This window comes from Natator depressus, chromosome 24 (assembly GCF_965152275.1).
Source record: "Natator depressus isolate rNatDep1 chromosome 24, rNatDep2.hap1, whole genome shotgun sequence".
In the NCBI taxonomy this organism is placed as follows: Eukaryota; Metazoa; Chordata; order Testudines; family Cheloniidae; genus Natator; species Natator depressus.
The window spans coordinates 4,211,633-4,230,975 of NC_134257.1; the positions used below are offsets into that span (position 1 = coordinate 4,211,633).

Below are 19,343 nucleotides of genomic sequence, written 5' to 3' on the forward strand. Positions count from 1 at the left end.
AGGGGAGGGGGTGGCTCTTCTCTGAGCCCGTCCCTTAATGTCTCTCTGCAACAGCCAGGGGCTGGAGGTACCTTGCTGCCCAGTGGCTCCAGGCCCCCGAGATGGCAGCACGGGGCTCTCAGCAGCAACCCCAGCAGACGCTGTTGGACTTCCCCGCTCCCTCCCTGCTCCCAGGGCTGCAGGGGTGTTACGAGCCCCAGCCGGGCCCCCGTGACTCACAGGAGGCTCTGTCCCCGTTGGTGCGGGGATTGATCTCGGCCTTGTTCTGCCGGCCCTTGGTGCCCGTCACCTCCTCCATGCGGTAGATCTCGGACAGGCACAGCTTGGGGTTGAACGCGAAGTACACCCTCCCTACGGGGATGGAGAGCATGTGGTGGCTCCAGTCCCAGAGCTGCTGCAGGTTCTGGTTGTCCAGGACGTAGAGGGTGTAATTCCTGAGGGCGAAGGGAGAGGGGGCTGGAACCATGGGGCTGGGATTGACTCCTCAAACAAAGGGGTTCAAACACACACCCACAAGCGTGCACACATGCCCAGACGCACACACAGCTCTCTATCACACCCATGAGACAGACACACACACACACACACAAGTGTGCGCACACACACAAACACACACACAGCTCTCTCACACCCACACAAGACAGATTCACACAGGCACACACACACCCAGAGGTGCACTCACAGCGCACAGAATTGAACGGACATACAGACAGACGACGCACACTCCCACCCACACGTACACACACAGAGCTCTCTGACAAGCTTCAGCACCCGCACTCACAGCACCCCTAAACCAGACACACACGCTCACACAAACGTGCGTCCGCGCACACACACATGTAGAGGTCTCCTAGCACAGAAGCACGTGAACACATGACACAAAGCCACACACACACGCATCTGCCAAGGTCTCTCACACATACACGGGTGCACGCACCCAGACAGGTCTCTCTCTTTCTCACCCCTCCATGCTAGACCTGAATGCAAGCCACATTTTCCAAGCAAGGGATCTCCTAGTGCCCTGGGCAAGGCTCTGTAGCTGCTTCCCTGACACTACATGTCCTGCCCTCTGCTATGCAAGAGGAAGGGGCCTCTACCCCATAGCTGGAGATGCAGTGGGACTGGCACCAGTGGTGGGATGGAGGCCACCAGACGTGGGAGGCATTGGAAGCCCAGCTGGACCGGGAATCCACCATGCACGTTGAGCCCGATGGATGAAAAGCTCTGTAGAAGTGCTAAGGGTTATTTATTAGTAGCCAAACAGGTCAAAGCAAAGTGGAGAAACCGATTGCAAGGAACATATTGTTGAAATGAAGTCACTCTCGGGGGGAGCAGAGCAGCTGATGCCGTGCACTGCGACACTGCACAGCAATCGCTCACCCAGCATGGAAATGCGGCCACCTCTGGGGCGGAATGCAGGCAGCTTTCCCCTCTGTCCCCGTGGCAACAGCAGCCCATGGCTGGAAGGGCAGCTGCAAGGGAGGTATCCAAAGAGCCAGGCGGTATGACATGAAGGCAGCCTCTGGGGGATCTGCAGCCCGGGATGCCTGCAGATCTATTTCCCCAGTACCTTTTGCTTCGCCGAGGTTGCTCTACAGGGGCCTGTCCCAGTAGCCACAAGCAAAGTTACGTTGAGCATCTGGTAAAAGCTTGATGTCTGGCTGGGCTTTGCAAGCGAGAACATCTCGGCATCCTTAACTATTGATTATTTCTTTCCATGAGGCAATGTGATAGGACAAAGGCTGGGTGTCAGAACTGCTGGGTCTTTTCCTAGCTCTGCCACTGACTTGCTGTACAACCCTAGGCAAGTCACCTCTACCCTCTTTGTGCCTCAGTTTCTCCTGTCTGCAAAATGAGGGGCATGATCCTGACCCTGACCATGTGAGTGGCTGAAGGGGTTGAGATAGGACCAGTGGCTACACCCTGGCTGGAGGCATCATCATCCAGGCCTCTCACCCGTCCACCATGGAGTCCCCCCGGATGAGCTTGAGGTTCTTGAAGAAGGACAAGGAGACGAGGGCAAAGGAGTGCTTGATCTTCAGGAAGCCTGTGATGGTCTCAATGAGGCCCAGACTGCTCTGCAGCTCGGAGGCCAGGTTATCTGGAAGGGGACAGGGAGAAAGAGCCCCTAAGGCATGGGCGGCGGCCAATGGAGATTCCCCACCTCAAAGGCCAGATGGAGAGGCTGGAGGGAGAGGGCTGAATGGGACACACACACAAATCTGGGTGTCTATCACAGACATCTATGCCCCCCCGGCATGCATCAGCCACCCCGATACCAGCCCTGCACTTGGGCCGTGGCGAGCAATTCACAAACGAGCCCCATTACCAGGTCTGGTCCGTTTGTAGGACTGCAAAGGAGGGAGCACGGGCCGGTGCGCCGAGCATCCTGAGTTCTGTTCCCAGTTCCACCACCTGCCCCTTGGCCCCCCTGCGGAGGCTGCCAGCTAGTGGTCAGAGGGGCATTTCCTGGTGGGATGGGTGTGCTGGGAAGTGGGGTGGGACCCGGGCATCAGCTGGTGGTCGAAGTCTGGATCTAAAGGGGACCTGTAGGGGACGGGTCCCCCAGAGCCTGCCCAGTCACCCCCGAGCCACCCAGCTACCCCACAACTGGAGATGCGGTGGGTCGGATACTGAAAGGCAGGATCGATTTGGAAACCCGGCTGGTGCTTCTCACGGCCGTGCGCTAACACGTGGGGGAGGGGAAGGAGGTTCGAGGCGGGTGGGGGTGTTTGCGTGGGGGCTGGGGGGGCAAACACATCTGGCGTGGGGGGATGGGGGGGCAAACACTCACAGCCCCTGCGGATGTTAACGATCAGGTTGCCCTCGACGTAGGTGCAGCCGGCCAGCTCCTGTGCCGCGCGGGTCGAGTCGATGGTCTTGGTGCCCACCTTGCACTCCTTGGGGCACAGCCCCTCGCACTTGTGGCAGAAGATGCTGGGGAGGAAAGGAAGGAGCAGGAGGGGGAAAGAGGCAGGGGCAGATTTGTTAGTGCCCCATTGCCCTGAGAACCCCCCCCCATGCAACTCCATGTGGGGAGGGCCACTGCGGGGACAGGTGGGATGCAGGGGGGGTCACTGCAGGGCATATGGGATCACTGCGGGGGCAGGCAGGATGTGGGGGGGATCACTGCAGGGCATGGGGGTCACTGTGGGTGCGGGGGCAGGCAGGATGCAAGGGGATCACTGCGTGGGCACGCAGGATGCGGGGGGGTCACCGGCGAGGATGGGGGGTCACTGCGGGGACAGGTGGGATGTGGGGGATCACTGCGGGGGTAGGGGAAAGCTGCAGGGGCAGGTGGGATGCGGGGGGTCACAACCGGAGCAGGCGGGAGGGTCACTGCGGGGGCAAGCAGGATGCAGGAGGGGTCACTGCAGGGTATGGGGGGTCACTGTGGAGCCAAGTAGGATGCAGGGGGGTCACTATGGGCGATGGGGGGTCACTGTGGAGCCAGGTGGGATGCAGGGGGATCACAGCGGAGGCAGGTGGGATGTAGGGGGTTCACTGTGGGTGATGGGGGATCACTGCGGAGGCAGGCGGGATGCAGGGGGGTCACTGTGGGCGATGGGGGGTCACTGTGGAGCCAGGTGGGATGCAGGGGGATCACTGCGGAGGCAGATGGGATGCAGGGGGGTCACTGTGGGCGATGGGGGGGGGTCACTGCAGGGTATGGGGGGTCACTGTGGAGCCAGGTAGGATGTAGGGGGGTCACTGTGGGTGATGGGGGGTCACTGTGGAGCCAGGTGGGATGCAGGGGCGTCACTGTGAGCGATGGGGGGGTCACTGTGGAGCCAGGTGGGATGCAGGGGGATCACTGCGGAGGCAGGCGGGATGCAGGGGGGTCACTGTGGGCGATGGGGGGGTCACTGCAGGGGATGGGGGGTCACTGTGGAGCCAAGTGGGATGCAGGGGGATCACTGCGGGGGCAGGCGGGATGCAGGGGGGTCACTGTGGGCGATGGGGGGTCACTGTGGAGCCAGGTGGGATGCAGGGGGGTCACTGCGGAGGCAGGCGGGATGCAGGGGGGTCACTGTGGGTGATGGGGGGGTCACTGCAGAGGATGGGGGGTCACTGTGGAGCTAGGTGGGATGCAGGGGGGATCACTGCGGGGACAGGCAGGATGCAGGGCTGCGGGGGGGGGGCGGGCACAGCTCGGCCTCAGCCCCCAGGGAGAGCCGCTCACCTGCTGTCATTGCGTGTGTACCCCGAGGGGCACGCGGACAGGCACCCCTCGTGGTGGATGACGAACTCAGAGGCCTCGCGGGGGTTCTCGGACACCTTGCGCAGGCTGGCGCAGTACTCGGCCGTCACGCAGCGCCAGCCCTCGTACCGGTAGGTGCGGGCCGGGCAGGAGGCCAGGCAGTGCCCGTTGAAGTGGAAGTGGCGGCAGGCCACGCAGGCCCTGCTGTCCCACGGCCGGCTGCAGCCTCCCAAGCACTCCGGGTGGCAGCATTCCCCGGCGGCGGTGCACGCGATTCTGCCTCCACAGGGACACACTGGGGTCATGAGACAGAGAGCGACGCGAGGCTAGTCCATTTCTCCCCCGCCCCCACGGGCCTCCCCGCCTCACGAGAGCCGGACCAAGGTCTCAGCGCTCTGGGTCTGTGCCCAGCCCCGGGAGCTGTGAGATCACATCACCACCTCAGCCTTCACGGACAACAAATTTGTCGCCGTCGTCCTTTCGAGGGCAGCTCAAAAATGGGACCGGAGTGCAGGTTGTGTAACCAGTGTGAGGATGCTGCCCTGACTATGCTGAGAGCCTGAGACCCTTGCTCGAGTGAAACTGACACTGAGACGCTTGCCTGAGTCTGCAGAGAGCCTGAGCCAGTAACTGTGAGAGGGGTGGAGCTGCCCCTTTCCTTTCAATAGAGCACTAGCTCCAAGCCCCTCTGCTCTGACGGGCCCTGCCAAACCCACCGCAGCAAGGGGGTCTGTGTGGGACAGGAGAGGAGGAGTGCAGCAGGCCTGCCCCCGCCCCCGCACATTCTCACTTAGTTGCTTGGGTCAGTAGCGCGGGGCCCTGCTGCAGAAGACAGGAGATTCCCCTGCCACTCCAAAGGGGGCAGAACCACAGCACAGGGTGGGGCCATGACATGTCTGAATCCAGTCCTCACCCCAACCCCGGTTTCCTTCCACTGGGTGCCTCACAGCATCCATTCCATGGGGACGAATTCCTCTCGCTACATGGCTGCCCCCTAAGGATGGCTGGCAGCAGTTCCCATTTCCCTCCCTAGGCCAGTCTTCCTGGGCAGACTACATCTCCCATGATGCTCCCCTTTAATGATGCAAGGCAGTGCATCATGGTAGCAGCATGACTGCAGTGCATCATGGCAGATGAAGTCCACCTGGGGTGCCCAGCCCATAGAGGAGATTGGGGGCACAAGGCACCCAAACTACAACTCCCATGAGGTGCCACTGCAGCAAAATATTTAGATTTTCAGCCAAAATATTTAATTCTTGGCCAAAATATTTCAATTTCCCACTGAAATGTCTGGTTTTGTGTGTTCAGTTTGTCAATTAAAAATTTTCACCAGAAGCAGACAACAACAAAAAACTGTAGTTGAAAGCCCAATTTTTCACTGAAAAAGTTTTGATGCAAAATTTTCAACCTGCCCTAGCCACCAACTTCACAAGCAAATCACAAAGGGAAACTGAGGCAAAGAGCCTATCGGCCGAGGGCCTTTGCCTTTCATGAAAGGCGCCGTGTATGCTCTAAAGTTCCGTTTCCAAGGGAACAACTTCCTCCAGTGGCCAACTTTTCCGTCGTCTCATTTGCGTGATTACTCAGTGTCTCGGAAGGGCCAGCGAGTTGGCTGCAATCCAGAGTGGAAAAGCACCAGTGGGGTCAAACTGGGACAAAGGGGAAATTTGGATCTAAAAGGAAAAGGGACGTTCGCCTCTCGGAAAAGCCACAGCTGGGCGGTTACGCAAATCGGCTGGTGCTGGATATGGCGGGGGTGGGAAGGCCAGGAAAAGAGAATGAGACAGACGGAGGGAGACCTTGCTGCTATGGACAGGTAGTGGGTAGGTCGCCATTGGAACGCTGCATACCCTTAGGGGGGTCAAGTGCTGGAGTTGCTGGATGCATGTGGGTTCAAACCCCTCAGGGGCGCAGCGCTCTCATACCGCTGCCAGGTGGGGCCTGGGTTCTAGTCTCTGCTCTCCCACTAAGTGGGTCCTGGGCAAGTCATTTTGCCCTCTCCCTGCCTCAGTCTCCCCCATCTGGAAAACAGGGCTGGTCATGCTTGGCTCAAGCCATTACCCTTGTGCCGCTAAAACAAGGCGTCCCTGGGTTTGGATGAAACGCCCAAGCTTCCCGGCCTGGGCACAAGGAGGGATGGCTACAGGGTGTGGTTGGCCAAAGGTACCACAGGGGACTCAATTTTTAAAGAGCAGATATTTGAGTGATGGGATTGCGGGGTGGGGGTGTTCATGGGGACAGATGGATAAAGAGGTGTCTCTGGGGATGGATGAATGGAGAGGTGTGGGGGGGGGTGGAGGGATGGATGGAGGGATGCATATGAGAAGGAAGGAAAGGTTTGCATGGGGATGGACAGATGGAGGGGTTCGTATGAGGACGGATGGAGGGATGCGTATGGGAGTGAAGGAAGGAAGGGATGGATGGATGGGTTTGTGGGGGGGTGGATAGAGGGGTGCATATAGGAAGGACAGAAGGAAGAGAGAGGGGGATGGATGGATGGAGGGGTTCATATGAGGATGGATGGATGGATGAATGGAGGAGTGTAAGGGGGAATGGATGAATGGAGGGGTGGTGTATGGGGATGGATGGAGGGGTGCATATAGGAAGGACAGAAGGAAGACAAAGGGGGATGGACGGCTGGATGGGGCATGTGGGGATGGAGGGAGGGAGGGAGGGGTGGGGGAATGGATGAATGGAGGGGTGTGTATGGGGATGGATGGAGGGGTGCACAGGGAAAGGAAGGAAGGGAGAGAGAGGAAATGATGGCTGGGTATGCGGGGGGATGGACGGATGGACGGACGGATAAACTGATCACTCCAAGCCGGTACGGCAATCCCTACACCGAGCTGAGCCCAGCAGTTCCCTGGTGAGGCTTGCGGTGGGAACGGGGCAGCTGGAGATGCAGCCCTGTCCCCGGGATGCAACAGCCGCAGGAGGTTACAGGGCTGATAAGGATCGGATCTGTGTTTACAGTGTATATTTCATTACCAGGCCTCCTGTTTACAGCAAACGAGCCCGGGTGGGTCCCGTATTTACCCCACGGCTGGGGAAACACGGCAGCTGGGAGCTGGCCTCTTCTCAACAGGATGATACAAAGCAGATCCGATTACTCCCCATTGTGCGCCCGTCGAGAAGCGCCCCAGCTGCGTGGAGACGCGGCGCTCTGCCTGCCAGCGCACAGCAGCCATCCGACGGCCCCTCGCCACAGGGATTTCACGGGAAGTCTCGGGGTCTGTCTACCAGGTTTCAAAGAGGGACACGCTGCAGCAGCAACACCAGGGCAGGGGGTCTCAAGTGGGGTTTGGACCAGTGCCGCTATATACACCAGGAGAGCTGCCCTGGTACAGAGACCTCCAGTGTAGGCAGCCCCCAAGAAAAGGATCAGAGCAGACAGCGTCCCTGCTCTGTCTGACTCAAGCCAGCTGGTTAAACCGGACCTGCTAGGTCATTACAGGTTGGGATGTTTTTCATAGGCACCTAACTCCCTTAGGTTTCTAATGCCCATTGACTTTCAGCTCCCTTAGGCTCCATGGAAAAACTGAATCCTCGTGAACCTCAAACCCCAATCAGAACTTTGACGGGTATTCAACCTCAGAACCTGGATCCGGAATTGAATCTGGATCCACATTTTGCCAGTGATTCACCACCACCCCCCGCCCCCACCACACACACACACACACACACACTTATAATGTGCCAAAACCCAAATCCTGGATTCCAATTTTGGATTGTTCAAAATCCAGGCCCAAATTCTGTGACATGAGTCCCTGTCTAGTTTAACACTTCAATGGGGGAGAGGGGGCAGCTTAACTATGAGAAAGGGAAAAATCTCACCTCTGGGCCCAGCCCAGGTCATTAGATGCTGATGGTTCATTCAAATGGAAGGGGCCAGAGAGGGGAGAGGTGGGTCAGGAGCAAGGTAGATCGTGGAGTGATTATGGGCAGTTTAGACCACCTGGAAATAGGTGTTTGCGATATACAGTGCAGCTACGAAATTGCGATGCTTTTTGTTTTCTGTATATTGCCCCTTTAAAATGTCTAAGCAGCAGCTATTCTGTTCTGGAAGTGGCTGCAGCTTGTTACCCGATGAGACACACACACACTGTGCTCTCCCCAGAGAGACTTTACTTTTGTTCTTTCTTGCCATTGTTTTTGCCCCTTGATCTAAAAACAGTCATTTGAAGCTAAAAGTTAATACTTTTCCCTCTCTGTTTCTGCAAACTGTGTCAGAGCAGGGCACTTCTGTGAGCTGCTCCCCAAAGCTAGTCCACTAAATGCTGGCATGCCATCTTCCCTACTTATCTCAGTGACTCTGATTTATTTGTTCCCCCGATCCTGCCACCTGTCAACTCAGGTGGTCAGCAGACGACACATGCTGAAAGGATTATCAATAATAGTGCCAGTGAAATTTAAATAAACAAACTAACCATTTTCTAAAAATAGATGTCCTCTAAAAGGTGTCACACCAACAGAATGCATGAAGGTGTGGTCGGTGCAGGATGTGTAAAGAGGCTCATTCATGTAGGAATCATTGGGTGAAGGTCTCTGGCCTATGTTATGCAGAAGTCAAACTAGATGCTCATAGTGGTCTAGCAAGTCCTAGATATTAAGACTAGGGTCCACCTAACCCAGTGTCCTGTCTTTCCCAGTGGCCAGCACCAGATGCTTGAAGGTCCAAGAAACCCCCTAATGGACAACAGAGGGAGAACCCGTTCAAATGGGAATTTTCCTTCTTACCCTCTCAACTAGCATTTGGCTAACATGATGGTTTACATCCCTCGTGCATTTTTATCCTCTCTCGCATAACCATGAAAACATCCATTAACCATGTGCAAATGTCCAGTCCCTATTCTGAATCCTGCTAAGCTCTCAGCCTTGATGACATCTAGTAGCAGGGAGTTCCATAGGCTAATTACACTTTGTGCAGCATTTCCTGGGATCAGTTTTATAGCGGTTGCCTTTTAATTTCATTGAGCGCCCCTGGGATGACAGGCACAACCTACGTCTGACTTTGGCACTCAATGGCTATACCGAATTCTTGCAAATAAAATCTTGAGGCTGCACCACACCTTCACCCTCTACATGCAGATTTTGTCCTGGTATCGCTGTGTGAGTTAGAGGTGTGATTTTTTTACTGATCAAGTTATACCAGCACATCCCTTAGAATGAACACAGTTATACCAGGATAAAGGTGGCTAGGGTAGTTTATTTCCCTTCCTCAACAGGAATAGCTATAAGCTGCATGCAAGCACCTTCACACCTGGATAATCCACACGACAGCCAGGTCTACACTTACAATTTACACCGGTCAGGGGTGTGAAAAAACATGCCCACCCCAGTGATGTAGCTCTGTCGAAAAACCCCCTAAATGCAGCTTTGCAGACAAGCGAGCCTTTTGGTCGGCGTAGCTAACACTGTCTGGGGAGGTGACATTCCTACACCAGCAGAAAAACCCATTCTGTTAGCTAACGCTGAATCTACCCTGGGGCATAGGCTCTGTAGTGCGGACATGGCCCAAGGGGTGTTTGTACCATTTTAACTACACCAGTGTAGTTAAAACAGCACAACTGCTGTGTGTAGACAAGCTCAGTTTCTCTCCTATACTATGAATGAAAGCCTGACAAGCACCTCAGAGCTAGAGCAGGGGGGCCACCTACCTTTCTGGCAGTAGCTGGATGTCCAGCAGCGGTACTCCAGCTGCCCACTGACGCTGGTCTGGACACAGGGCTTCTCCACGTCCAGGATGCCTGGGCACACGTCGGCACACTCCTCCACCTGCTTGTTGCCCACAATGTAATTGTTCTCCACCGAGTCGAGCAGGAGCAGCCCCCAGTCGATGGTGGAGATGTGGCAGAGCTCCTGGTTGCGCTCAATGCGCACCAAGCCCCGCAGGATATCAGTCAGGCTGTGCAGGCCGATGTCCCTAAGGTGAGGCATCTCGAAGATGACCAGGGCATAGTTGAAGAAGAGGCTGGTGCCCCGGATCACGGACAGGTTGGGGAAGAGGTCACGCAGGCTCTCCAGCCCGTAGACCCGGAAGAGGAGCAGGTACTCGGTGATCATGATGAGGCGGGGGAAACTGAGGCCGCGGAAGTCCTCGGCGGCGGTGGTGAACATGAGGAGGATCTGCAGGTTGCCCTCTATGATGGTGCAGTTCTCCAGCTTCTGCAGCTGGGAGACATCATTGCGGATGTCCATGCTGCCGCAGACTGGAAGAGAGTAACACAAGGCATGAGCCCTCCTAGCCAGCCCAGTGGTTAGGGCCTTGGCCTAGATTTTGGGGAACCTGCCTTCAATTCCCTGCTCACTTACACCCAGCTTCTCACCCTTTCATTTCAGGTTGGGTCAACGATAGTTACTACGTCCATCTGAGCCACTGCGGTGCCACATGGGAGATGTAGTTCTGGGTCTCTCATGCTTCCATTCTCCCCAAGGGACACTGCTCCCTGATAGGACTGCATCTCCCATGATGCACCACAGTTTCCAGCTGTGGCTGAATTGCCACAGTGTGTCATGGGAGATGCAGTACGGTTAGGGAGCAGGACCCATAAAGGAACATAAGGGCATGAAGGGCGCAGAGCTACAGCACCCATGAAGCACTGCAGTGGCTCTGGTGGCCGTAGCAATTAATGTTGACCCAAAAGAAAACATTTAGACATTTCCAAATGAACAGAACTCTCTTTTCTACAAAGTTTTGATATTTTCACTTTTTGTCCTGATTCAGCATGAAAAGAAACCAGTCAAAATCCCAGAATTTCTAACAGGATGGAAATTCTGTTTTACTCTCCGATGCAGCACTCCGATGTGTGCTAGGAAAGCAAAACAGGGACCGTTTTAAAATCGATTTAGTCCAACCCAGCAAATAACTGAATGTAGTCGCAATGAGAATGATGGATAGATAGATGTGTAGATAGATACATACATACAGATGGAGACAGATAAAGTGAGATAGATAGATAGGCATGGTGACGGAAAAGTAGACAGATAGATACACATGGTGGCAGAGGGTATGTCTACACTGCAATGTAAGCCCAGGGTTAGGGGGACTCAAGGCAGCTGGCCCGTATTAGAGAACCCAGGGCTTGAACATCTACATTGATTCTTAATGGGTTGCTAGATTAGATGGGTTGCCTGTTAGTTACTTCCCTATAGTCTCTCAATGGAAGTTTCCAGCTTCTGCTGGGCTTCCACTGATTGCCTCACCTAGCACTCCACACAGTGGGGAAGGGCTGGTACCTCTGGGAGGGAGGGATGGAAAATCACAGCGACCAAAGGCAGGTGCCCTCTGTAACTTTCCTTCAGGCAGACAAGCCTGAAGGGAGAGAGGGACTGGGCCACCCTAGCACACACTGGGACACTCCTGCCCAGGGGAACCATGTCCACATGTGATGGCAGCTGGATCAGCCAGAAGGACAGACTCCCGGGGAGAGAGATGACCCCTATGCGTTCCCTCTGCAGGCCGAGGTGCATTGGGAGCTCCAGCCAGGTCAAGATGAGCCCAAACCCCCTGGACAGTGGGAGATTTGTGCACCAGCTCCCTCCTCTTTGTATCGCGGTAGCATGTAGATGATCCAGCCCCATAGGGCTCTGATCCACCAAGATCAGAGCCCCATTGTGCAAGGTGCTGTGCATATGTGTCATACGGGACATTCCTGTCCTCGGAGAGCTTACAATCTAAAGATACAAGACAGGCAAAGGAAGGGTGATTATCTCTGGGTTACAAATGGGGGAACACCCATTTAAGCGATTTGACCAAGATCAGCCAAGCAGCCGGTGGCAGAAGGAGCGGAACTCAGCTCTCCGGGGCCTTAGGCCAGTGCTCTAACCAAAGACCAACCTTCTTCCCTAGAGTCTGCTGTTGGCACACCTCTATAATCCAGCCCCACATTTCCCGCTACCCAAACCTTGATGGGTGCAGATGGTCGTAAAATATGGCTGCACAGCATGGTGGTAACATATAAGACAGTGTGGATCGGTGGTTAGAGCACCAAGCTAGGACACTGGAGACCTGGATTCTATTCCCAACTCTAATGCTGGGTGATTTTAGACAAGTCATCCTCTCTGCCTCAGTTTCCCCACCTGTCAAATGGGGATAATGATACTGACCTCCACTGTAAAACACTTTGCGATCTACTGATAAAGAGCAATATGGCCATATTATCATTATATGCTGAACCAAAGGCCCAGGTCCAAAGCCACCTGAATTTTGGAGATAGGTGGGAGTGGTTTGAAATAAAGGTCTGAATTTTGTGGTGGTGGCCTATATCTGTACAATGGGCAGAACCAAAGCTCCATGTTGGATCCGAGTGAAAAAGTGCTTTGGTTTATTTCCCCCACCCTGTCCCTGCCCCCAGGGAAATGTTTGGAATGAAAATGAAATTTTTCCCCTGGAAATTTTGAAACAAAACTTTTTCTTTTCAGTTTGATTCCAATTAAAATTTTAGTCATATTTGTTTTTAAAATGGTCCTTTCATTCCAGCGTTGGCAAAAAACAAGTCATCTTGAATGTAAACCAAATGAGCATTTTCCTTTTGTATCGTTTCAAAATCTCCCCATGGGAATAATCAAAACTTCCATGGTGGGGGGAGAGACGTTTCCCAGTGGGAAAACATCAGTTTTGACACCACCCACCGAAGAGATTTTTCCATCAGGAGAAAAATGTAGTGGAAACATTTCAGTGGGTTCTACTCCCCTACAAACCACCCTCTCTGCTGGGGCTGCTGTGTACAGTGGGGGTGCTGAGAGCCACTGAACCAAACTGTAAACCCTGCATAGGATGGAAACCACTTCCAGCCAGGGGGTGCGGCAGCCCCCCTAGTTCCAGCACCCCCGATGACCTGCCTTTCACAGCGCAGCTCCATCTTTAGTTAGCACACTGCTCCAATCGCACAGGCTGGAAACTGCCTCATCTGGCTGGTAGCAACCATCCTAGCTCCCTGGCATCTGACTGTCTCATCCCCAAGCACTTCTAATCTCTCTCCCGTGGCTGATATTTACCGAGGGGGTTAGGTAACCTCCTGAGAGGTTATTCTCATTAACCCTCCTCTTCCAAGCCAGCATTGCTAAATAGGTGTGTGTGACACCAGGACACACACAAACACAGCATGTTCTCAACACCCCATGCCCAGAGAACATGCACTTTCTGTCCCACATAGGTATTTCTGATTTGTTGCCCGATGGTTTTATATACACATTTCCCAAGCAATTAGAGGAAGGATGGTCTTAGGGATAAAGCCTCGAGCAGGACATCACGCAATCCTCAATCTGAGGATTTCAGTTCAGTCAACTCCCAGCTCTACCTCAACTCCCCCTGCACGAACCTGGGCTAGGTTCTTGGTGCCTCAGTTCCCTGTTAGGACAATACTTCTGTTTTGTCTTGCTATGTACAGCCCCTAGCGCTATAGGACTCTGGTCTCGGCTGAAGCCTCAGTGGCCTCTCGTAGTGCTCTGATTTTGGAGCCTGCTCTGTGCTTATGACTTTAAAAAAAAACACATCTATTAAAATCACAAGTTGGGATTAACTTTAAGCGCTGGCCTCCAGCACCACGGATAAACCAGCAGGGCCCTTTTACATAAAACAAGGGTAAAACAGAATTCGATTTTTAGGAACAGGTTTTGCTGGTCTGCAAACTGTTCAATGCAAATGATTTATTTAGAGTCTAAACATTCACCTTATAGAGAGTCAGATGTCTGAAGTATGTTAAGGTCAGGTTAGCACATTATGACACAGTTATGGATTATGAGAATTATGTACATTAAAAAGATTGAAGAGCAACAAACCCAAACAAACCAGAAGTACATTTATTCCCGACTAGCGTCCACCAGGGAGCTAGCCCGCCACAGTTATTCCAGACAACTTCCCCTGTCCTTTACCCTTCTGAGACCTGTCATGGAGGCCCACTCAGTTTACTGTATCTTTCGACAGAGCCTTCAGCACCGACGCCCTGTCTGCTCAGAGGGGACAATAGATGACCGAGGGCACTAGGTGCCAATAGCAGAGGCCATCAGTTCTTGTGCAGTAGCCTGCCCTCCTCCCCCGGCTGAGATGCCTTTAGACACCAGCCTGGCAGTTGCCCATGGACATCAAGGACTGAGCCCAGTTGCTCGTGAGGACTGGCCCCGGGACCGGAGCTGGGGGTCCCCTAAGCCCTACCCGACTGTAATACTGGCATCTCCCGTAAATATTCCTTTGCTGAAAGAAACTGCCTGAAGCCTCTCCTGCTCAGAACAGGCCAACGTCCAACTCTGCAGGCCCCTAAGCGTGTCCGGCTGCTGGCCAGGAAATTCGCCGAGGGTCTGATATTAGAGGCCAGCGGGCAGGGAGCTGCATGCCACCCACCCCATGTCTTCCCACCCTGCAGCTTGGCATAGAGCTGCCCAGCGCTGGGTCGCCAGCTTGACAGAGCCGCGGGGGCATATGGAGACCACACCTCCCAACATGCAATGCTCCATCAAGAACCAAGCGGCAGGGCAGTAGCAATGGCTGGGGGGCTGTCAGGAGACAGCACTGCACGATGGGCTGCGTCGTCCCCATGGCCAACCGGTCCCTCCTGAGTTACTCAGGAGGTCAAACTCCTCGAGCACCCTTCTGGCCGCAGAAACCTAAGCCGCTCCCCGTTCACACCACAAGTGACACCTGAGGCCGAGTTATGATCAAGAGAACAGTTTGTAGGGCAGCCTGCTTTCCAGCACAAAATTTACTGTCAACACCAAAAATCAAACACAGTGAACTTGGCTTCAACCCTAAACAGGAAAACTCTTCCAGGGGGAAGTAGCAGCAGCCGAAGCTTCGCCAGGGAGCCGTTTGGGGGAGAGGATGGCTCAGGGAGTTGGGAACTTTGCAACAACTTAAGAAGGGCTTTATTTCCCGTGCATGCCCCGAATCCCATGCTCTGTCAGCTCCCGGAAGGGAGCCGCCTCCTGGCTGATGGTTCTTTGTTTCTCCCCTGCCTTGCTTATCGGGATGTCATTTGCACCTGTGCAAAAACCTTCCAGGCCTGCTCCTCCGCCGGTGGCAACCAGCAGCGCCGCAATGGAGCCTTGGCCGTTCACGCCAGCGGAGGCGCTGAGCCCGTGCGCCGGGCGGGTGGCATGGCTGGGCCCAGTTTGCACAGATGGAGGCGCCAACCCGAGGTGCGGAGCAATGGCGCAAAGCTGCCGGAGCTCACGTTGCTTTTCACCTTTGCCCCAGTTTGCAGCGCCGGGCTATTTCTGCCTTGCACTTCGGGCGCTCCGCCAGCCGACTTCAGCGGGCATCGCCGGGGGCGCATGTCACGGCCAGTAGTTTTCCCACCTCCCAGCTCTGTTTAGAGCAAACACGCTTTTCAATGGCAGCTCTGTTATTACTGTGGTCATTCATTAACCCCCTTGCCCTCTGCCAGGGCCGGAGAGACGCTCGAGTTCTCACCCCCGCTTGCCAGCCAGCGTGCCGTGTTTTGACTAAATTTCCTTTATTCTTTTAATTGACACTTTGCTTTTCATCCCGCCAACACCGGTTGTGCCCTGTGCAGCTTTGAAAGGAGATGCCAGGTGCTTCTATCTGATTCCTCTCTGATTGTAAATACAAAGGGGTTTCAGGTCCTTTTATTCCCGGACTATAAATCCAGACAACACATGCCAGGCAGCAGGCGAGTTGTCCCCGAAGGTTGTGAGCACCAGATATTTTTATATACTGTAAATTAGGGCCAGGTGACTGCAACACTGCCACTGATTGCATCTCCGTTCCAGGAACTCCCACCCAACACCGTCCCCCAGGGAATCGCATTAGTAGAATGACATCTAAATGTTCCAGCGTCACCGAGCTAACTCCCAGAGTAACCCACGTCTCTATCATATCGCTGTGAAACTCGCCAAGGACATTAGAGACGGAGCCTGAATCGAAACTCCAGAGGGAAGATTACAGCTTGACACTAAAGAGGGGCCAGGGCGATCTAGCGGTTAAAATGCTGGCTGACGCGTCAAGAGATCTAGATTCAATTCCTTATTCTGCTCCTAACTCCCTGTATGCCTAGTCTCTAAAATTGCCCTTTATCCTACAGCTGTGTACAGAGTTAGCAAAGCAAGCTCCACAAAATGCAGAGTGATAGAGAATCAGACCTTTAGTTTCCCCATACGTAACTCCAGAGGACAATCATTCCCTTGTCTGTCTGGGCTTTTAGACTATACTCTCTTCAGGGCAGGGACTATCTCTTACAGTGGAAACGTACAGCCCCGAGCGCAATGGGCAGTGATCTCAGCTAGGGCTGTCAGGATATCAATTATAATAATCTTTATTATATATGAGCAAAAGGGGATGGCTCACTTAATGTTTACCTGTTCTGTTCATCCTCTCTGAAGCACCTGACATTGGCCGCTGTCAGAAGGCAGGACACTGGGCTTGATGGACCTTTAGGCCATTCTTATAGTGGCCTAGACACTGTGGGAAAGATGGGGTTTCAAACCCCCAAACTGGGGCTACTTCCCATCCAGGGTTTGTATCAGGCCTTTTACAGTGGTCCGTCTCAGGGTAATGAACGCAGGGCACGGGCTAAGAGAAGTTTGGATCTGGAGCCAGCACGGAGATGCAGGATTTTGGTCCATCTTTTTTTCCCCTAGGGGTCACCCAGATCACACAGTGCTTTATCAAGCCACAAAATCAAATGGCCAGATCCCCAGCTGGAGTCAATGGGTCAGATCCCCAGCTCCACTGACTAATCCATTCGGCCCAACAGGGTCCAATTCTCCTCCTATTTACACTGACATAAACCAGGAGCAATTCCATCAGACGCTCTCCCTGTTTATGGTGCCGCAGCAGGTCTGTTCACACCAGCACCAGCCAGCTGCTCAGAGCGGGTCGAGCCCCAGAGGTGAGATCCTGGGCGTCTTGACATGAATGGCCAAAATTCCCACACCCCTCTGCACTGGTGAGGCCAGATGCCCCCCTGCCGAGTCTGGGCAGCCGTCCCCGCCTTGCTCCCCCCTGCCACAAACCACAGCCAGCTGGAAAGGCAGCACATGCAGCCACGCCTGATTCACTCCTCTAAGGCCCCGATCCTGCCTCCTCACCTCCCACCAAGGGGGCAGAGGACCTGGGGAGAGATGCTTAGAACCCAGCAGCCTTCCCGTGGGGCTGGAGTTGGGAAAAAACACAGCTCCCATGCAGGGTCACAAGAGAAGTGGCGTTCCCCCTAGCAGGGCACCGGCATCTTCCCAATAGTCACACCAGCCGTGCTCTCGACTCAGGTGCTGGCCTTTTAGGCAGACGGGCTCCCAGTAAATATGTAGGTTATAAAAAGCCCCAGCCCCAAAATGTTCTCTATTACCCAGCAGCCCCCAGGCCCCAGCACTGCATTCCGTGTTCCTAGGCCACTGCTCCGACACAGCATCCTTTCTGGGCTGGTGACACACACACACATCCTTTACAATAACACTGCTTATTCCTGCTCCACACCCATCCCCCTGAGGCTCTCAAAGGGCTTCCCACCCACTCATTATTAGTTCAACCTCCCCCCGCTGCAAGGTGGGTCAGTATCATTCCCCGTTATCATCGTTATTCCCGTTACACAGATGGGGAAACTGAGGCACTGGGAGGGGACAGGACTTGCCAGAGAGGGCACAGAAAAGCTGGACCTAGAAGCCAGGTGTCTAGATTCCCACTGCCCTGATCTCAGCCCGCAGGCCACACTCTAGCAGAGCTCAAGGGTCTTTCCCGGATTGCATTGGCTTCTCTTTCCAGTCCCTATGCCCAGAAATAGCCATTCTCATACCCGCTTGCTCCCCACATTTCCATGGGACATTTTTGGATTTTCTCTGAGCAGCCTCACTTCACGAGCCATTTCATTGCATCGGACTTAGCGTGAAGAGCAGGGGTTAAACGATTGCCTTTGATCACAGCCCCGCTGATGTATTTGTTTTAATTCCTCCAGCCCCCTTAGCTACAATTTTCCACTTTCACGTCTCTTTCCATGACTCTCTGCAAATCTGAATTATTTATTGCCTGAACTCCTGTTTTCCCCACCCCTCAGGATCAACTTCTCATCACCAGTCAAAAGCCCATTTAGAAACCAAATAAGCAGCTACCCGCCCCCAACCCTGCCCAAAAAGCTACTGCTTGTTCCTTTTTTGCTCCAGAGCCTGGAGGTCTCTGTGTTTTGAAGTCAAATGGCCAGTTTCTCAGGGACACTTTGTTCCATTACCCTCTCCAGCCTTACCCTGAAAAATGAGGGAATCAGCATTTATTGATGGGGAAAGTCTAGTGTGTTTAGCAACAAAGGACCCTGGAAATTACTAAGCTGTTTCAGAGCAGGGGGCCCATCTACCCCGGTATCCCGTCTCCTCCTGTGCCCAGCACAAGCTCCTTCAAAGGAAGGTGCAGAAAGCCCTGTGGTTTTGGGATAATGTAGCTTACAACCAGTCAATGGGCCACTTTGTTCCCTCCTAGTGGTGGCTGGACCACAGAGGGAGCGTGATGAGCCTGCTGCAGCAGGGATTCTTTTAGCTCAGGCTGTAGCAGGTCACACATCTTTCGATCCTGAGGTCCCAGATCCAACTCACTGTGCTGACCTGGAGGCCCCATTTTATTAGAGGCTGCACAGACACAATTGTTAGAGATGGTCCCTGCCCCTGAGAGTTCACAATCCAAGTAGAGACCAGCAAATGGACAATGGTTGTCCCCACTTTACAGATGGGGAAACTGAGGCACGGAGCAACACAGTGACTTAACCAAGGTCACACAGAGTAAGTGGCAGAGCTGGGAACTGGCCCCCACTCTCCTGAGTCCCATTATTATTTTGCTATTTGTATTACAGTCACACCTAGAATTAGAGCCCCGTTGTGCTGGGTCCGGCCCGTACACATAGCAAGAGGCCATCCCTCCTCCAGGAAAGCTTACAGCCTCAAAAGACACATGTGAGATGGGAAACAGGCACAGAGAACACAAGAACTCGGGGTCACCCAATGAAATTACTAGGCAGCAGGTTTAAAAACAATCAGAAGGAAGTACTTCACCCACCACATACAACCTGCGGAACTCATCGTCGGGGGATGTTGTGAAAGCCCGGAGCACAACTGGGTTCAAAAAAGAATTAGATAAGTACCTGGAGGATAGGTCCATCAATGGCTATTAGCCAAGATGGTCAGGGGCGCAGCCCCACGCTCTGGGTGT

The 19,343-nt window shown here is 54.0% G+C and overlaps 1 protein-coding gene across 1 annotated transcript in view; it reads right to left on the minus strand.

Annotated features, from left to right (window-relative positions):
* Window positions 1-19,343, minus strand: part of INSRR (insulin receptor related receptor) — a 36,433-nt gene that overhangs the window by 16,539 nt on the left and 551 nt on the right. Inside the window, exons 2-6 of the mRNA XM_074938122.1 lie at window positions 9,859-10,410; window positions 4,184-4,496; window positions 2,795-2,937; window positions 1,957-2,101; window positions 220-434 (exon numbers count right to left, since the gene is read on the minus strand). Of these exons, the coding sequence (XP_074794223.1) occupies window positions 220-434; window positions 1,957-2,101; window positions 2,795-2,937; window positions 4,184-4,496; window positions 9,859-10,410 (1,368 nt within the window). The remainder of the gene's footprint in view (window positions 1-219; window positions 435-1,956; window positions 2,102-2,794; window positions 2,938-4,183; window positions 4,497-9,858; window positions 10,411-19,343) is intronic.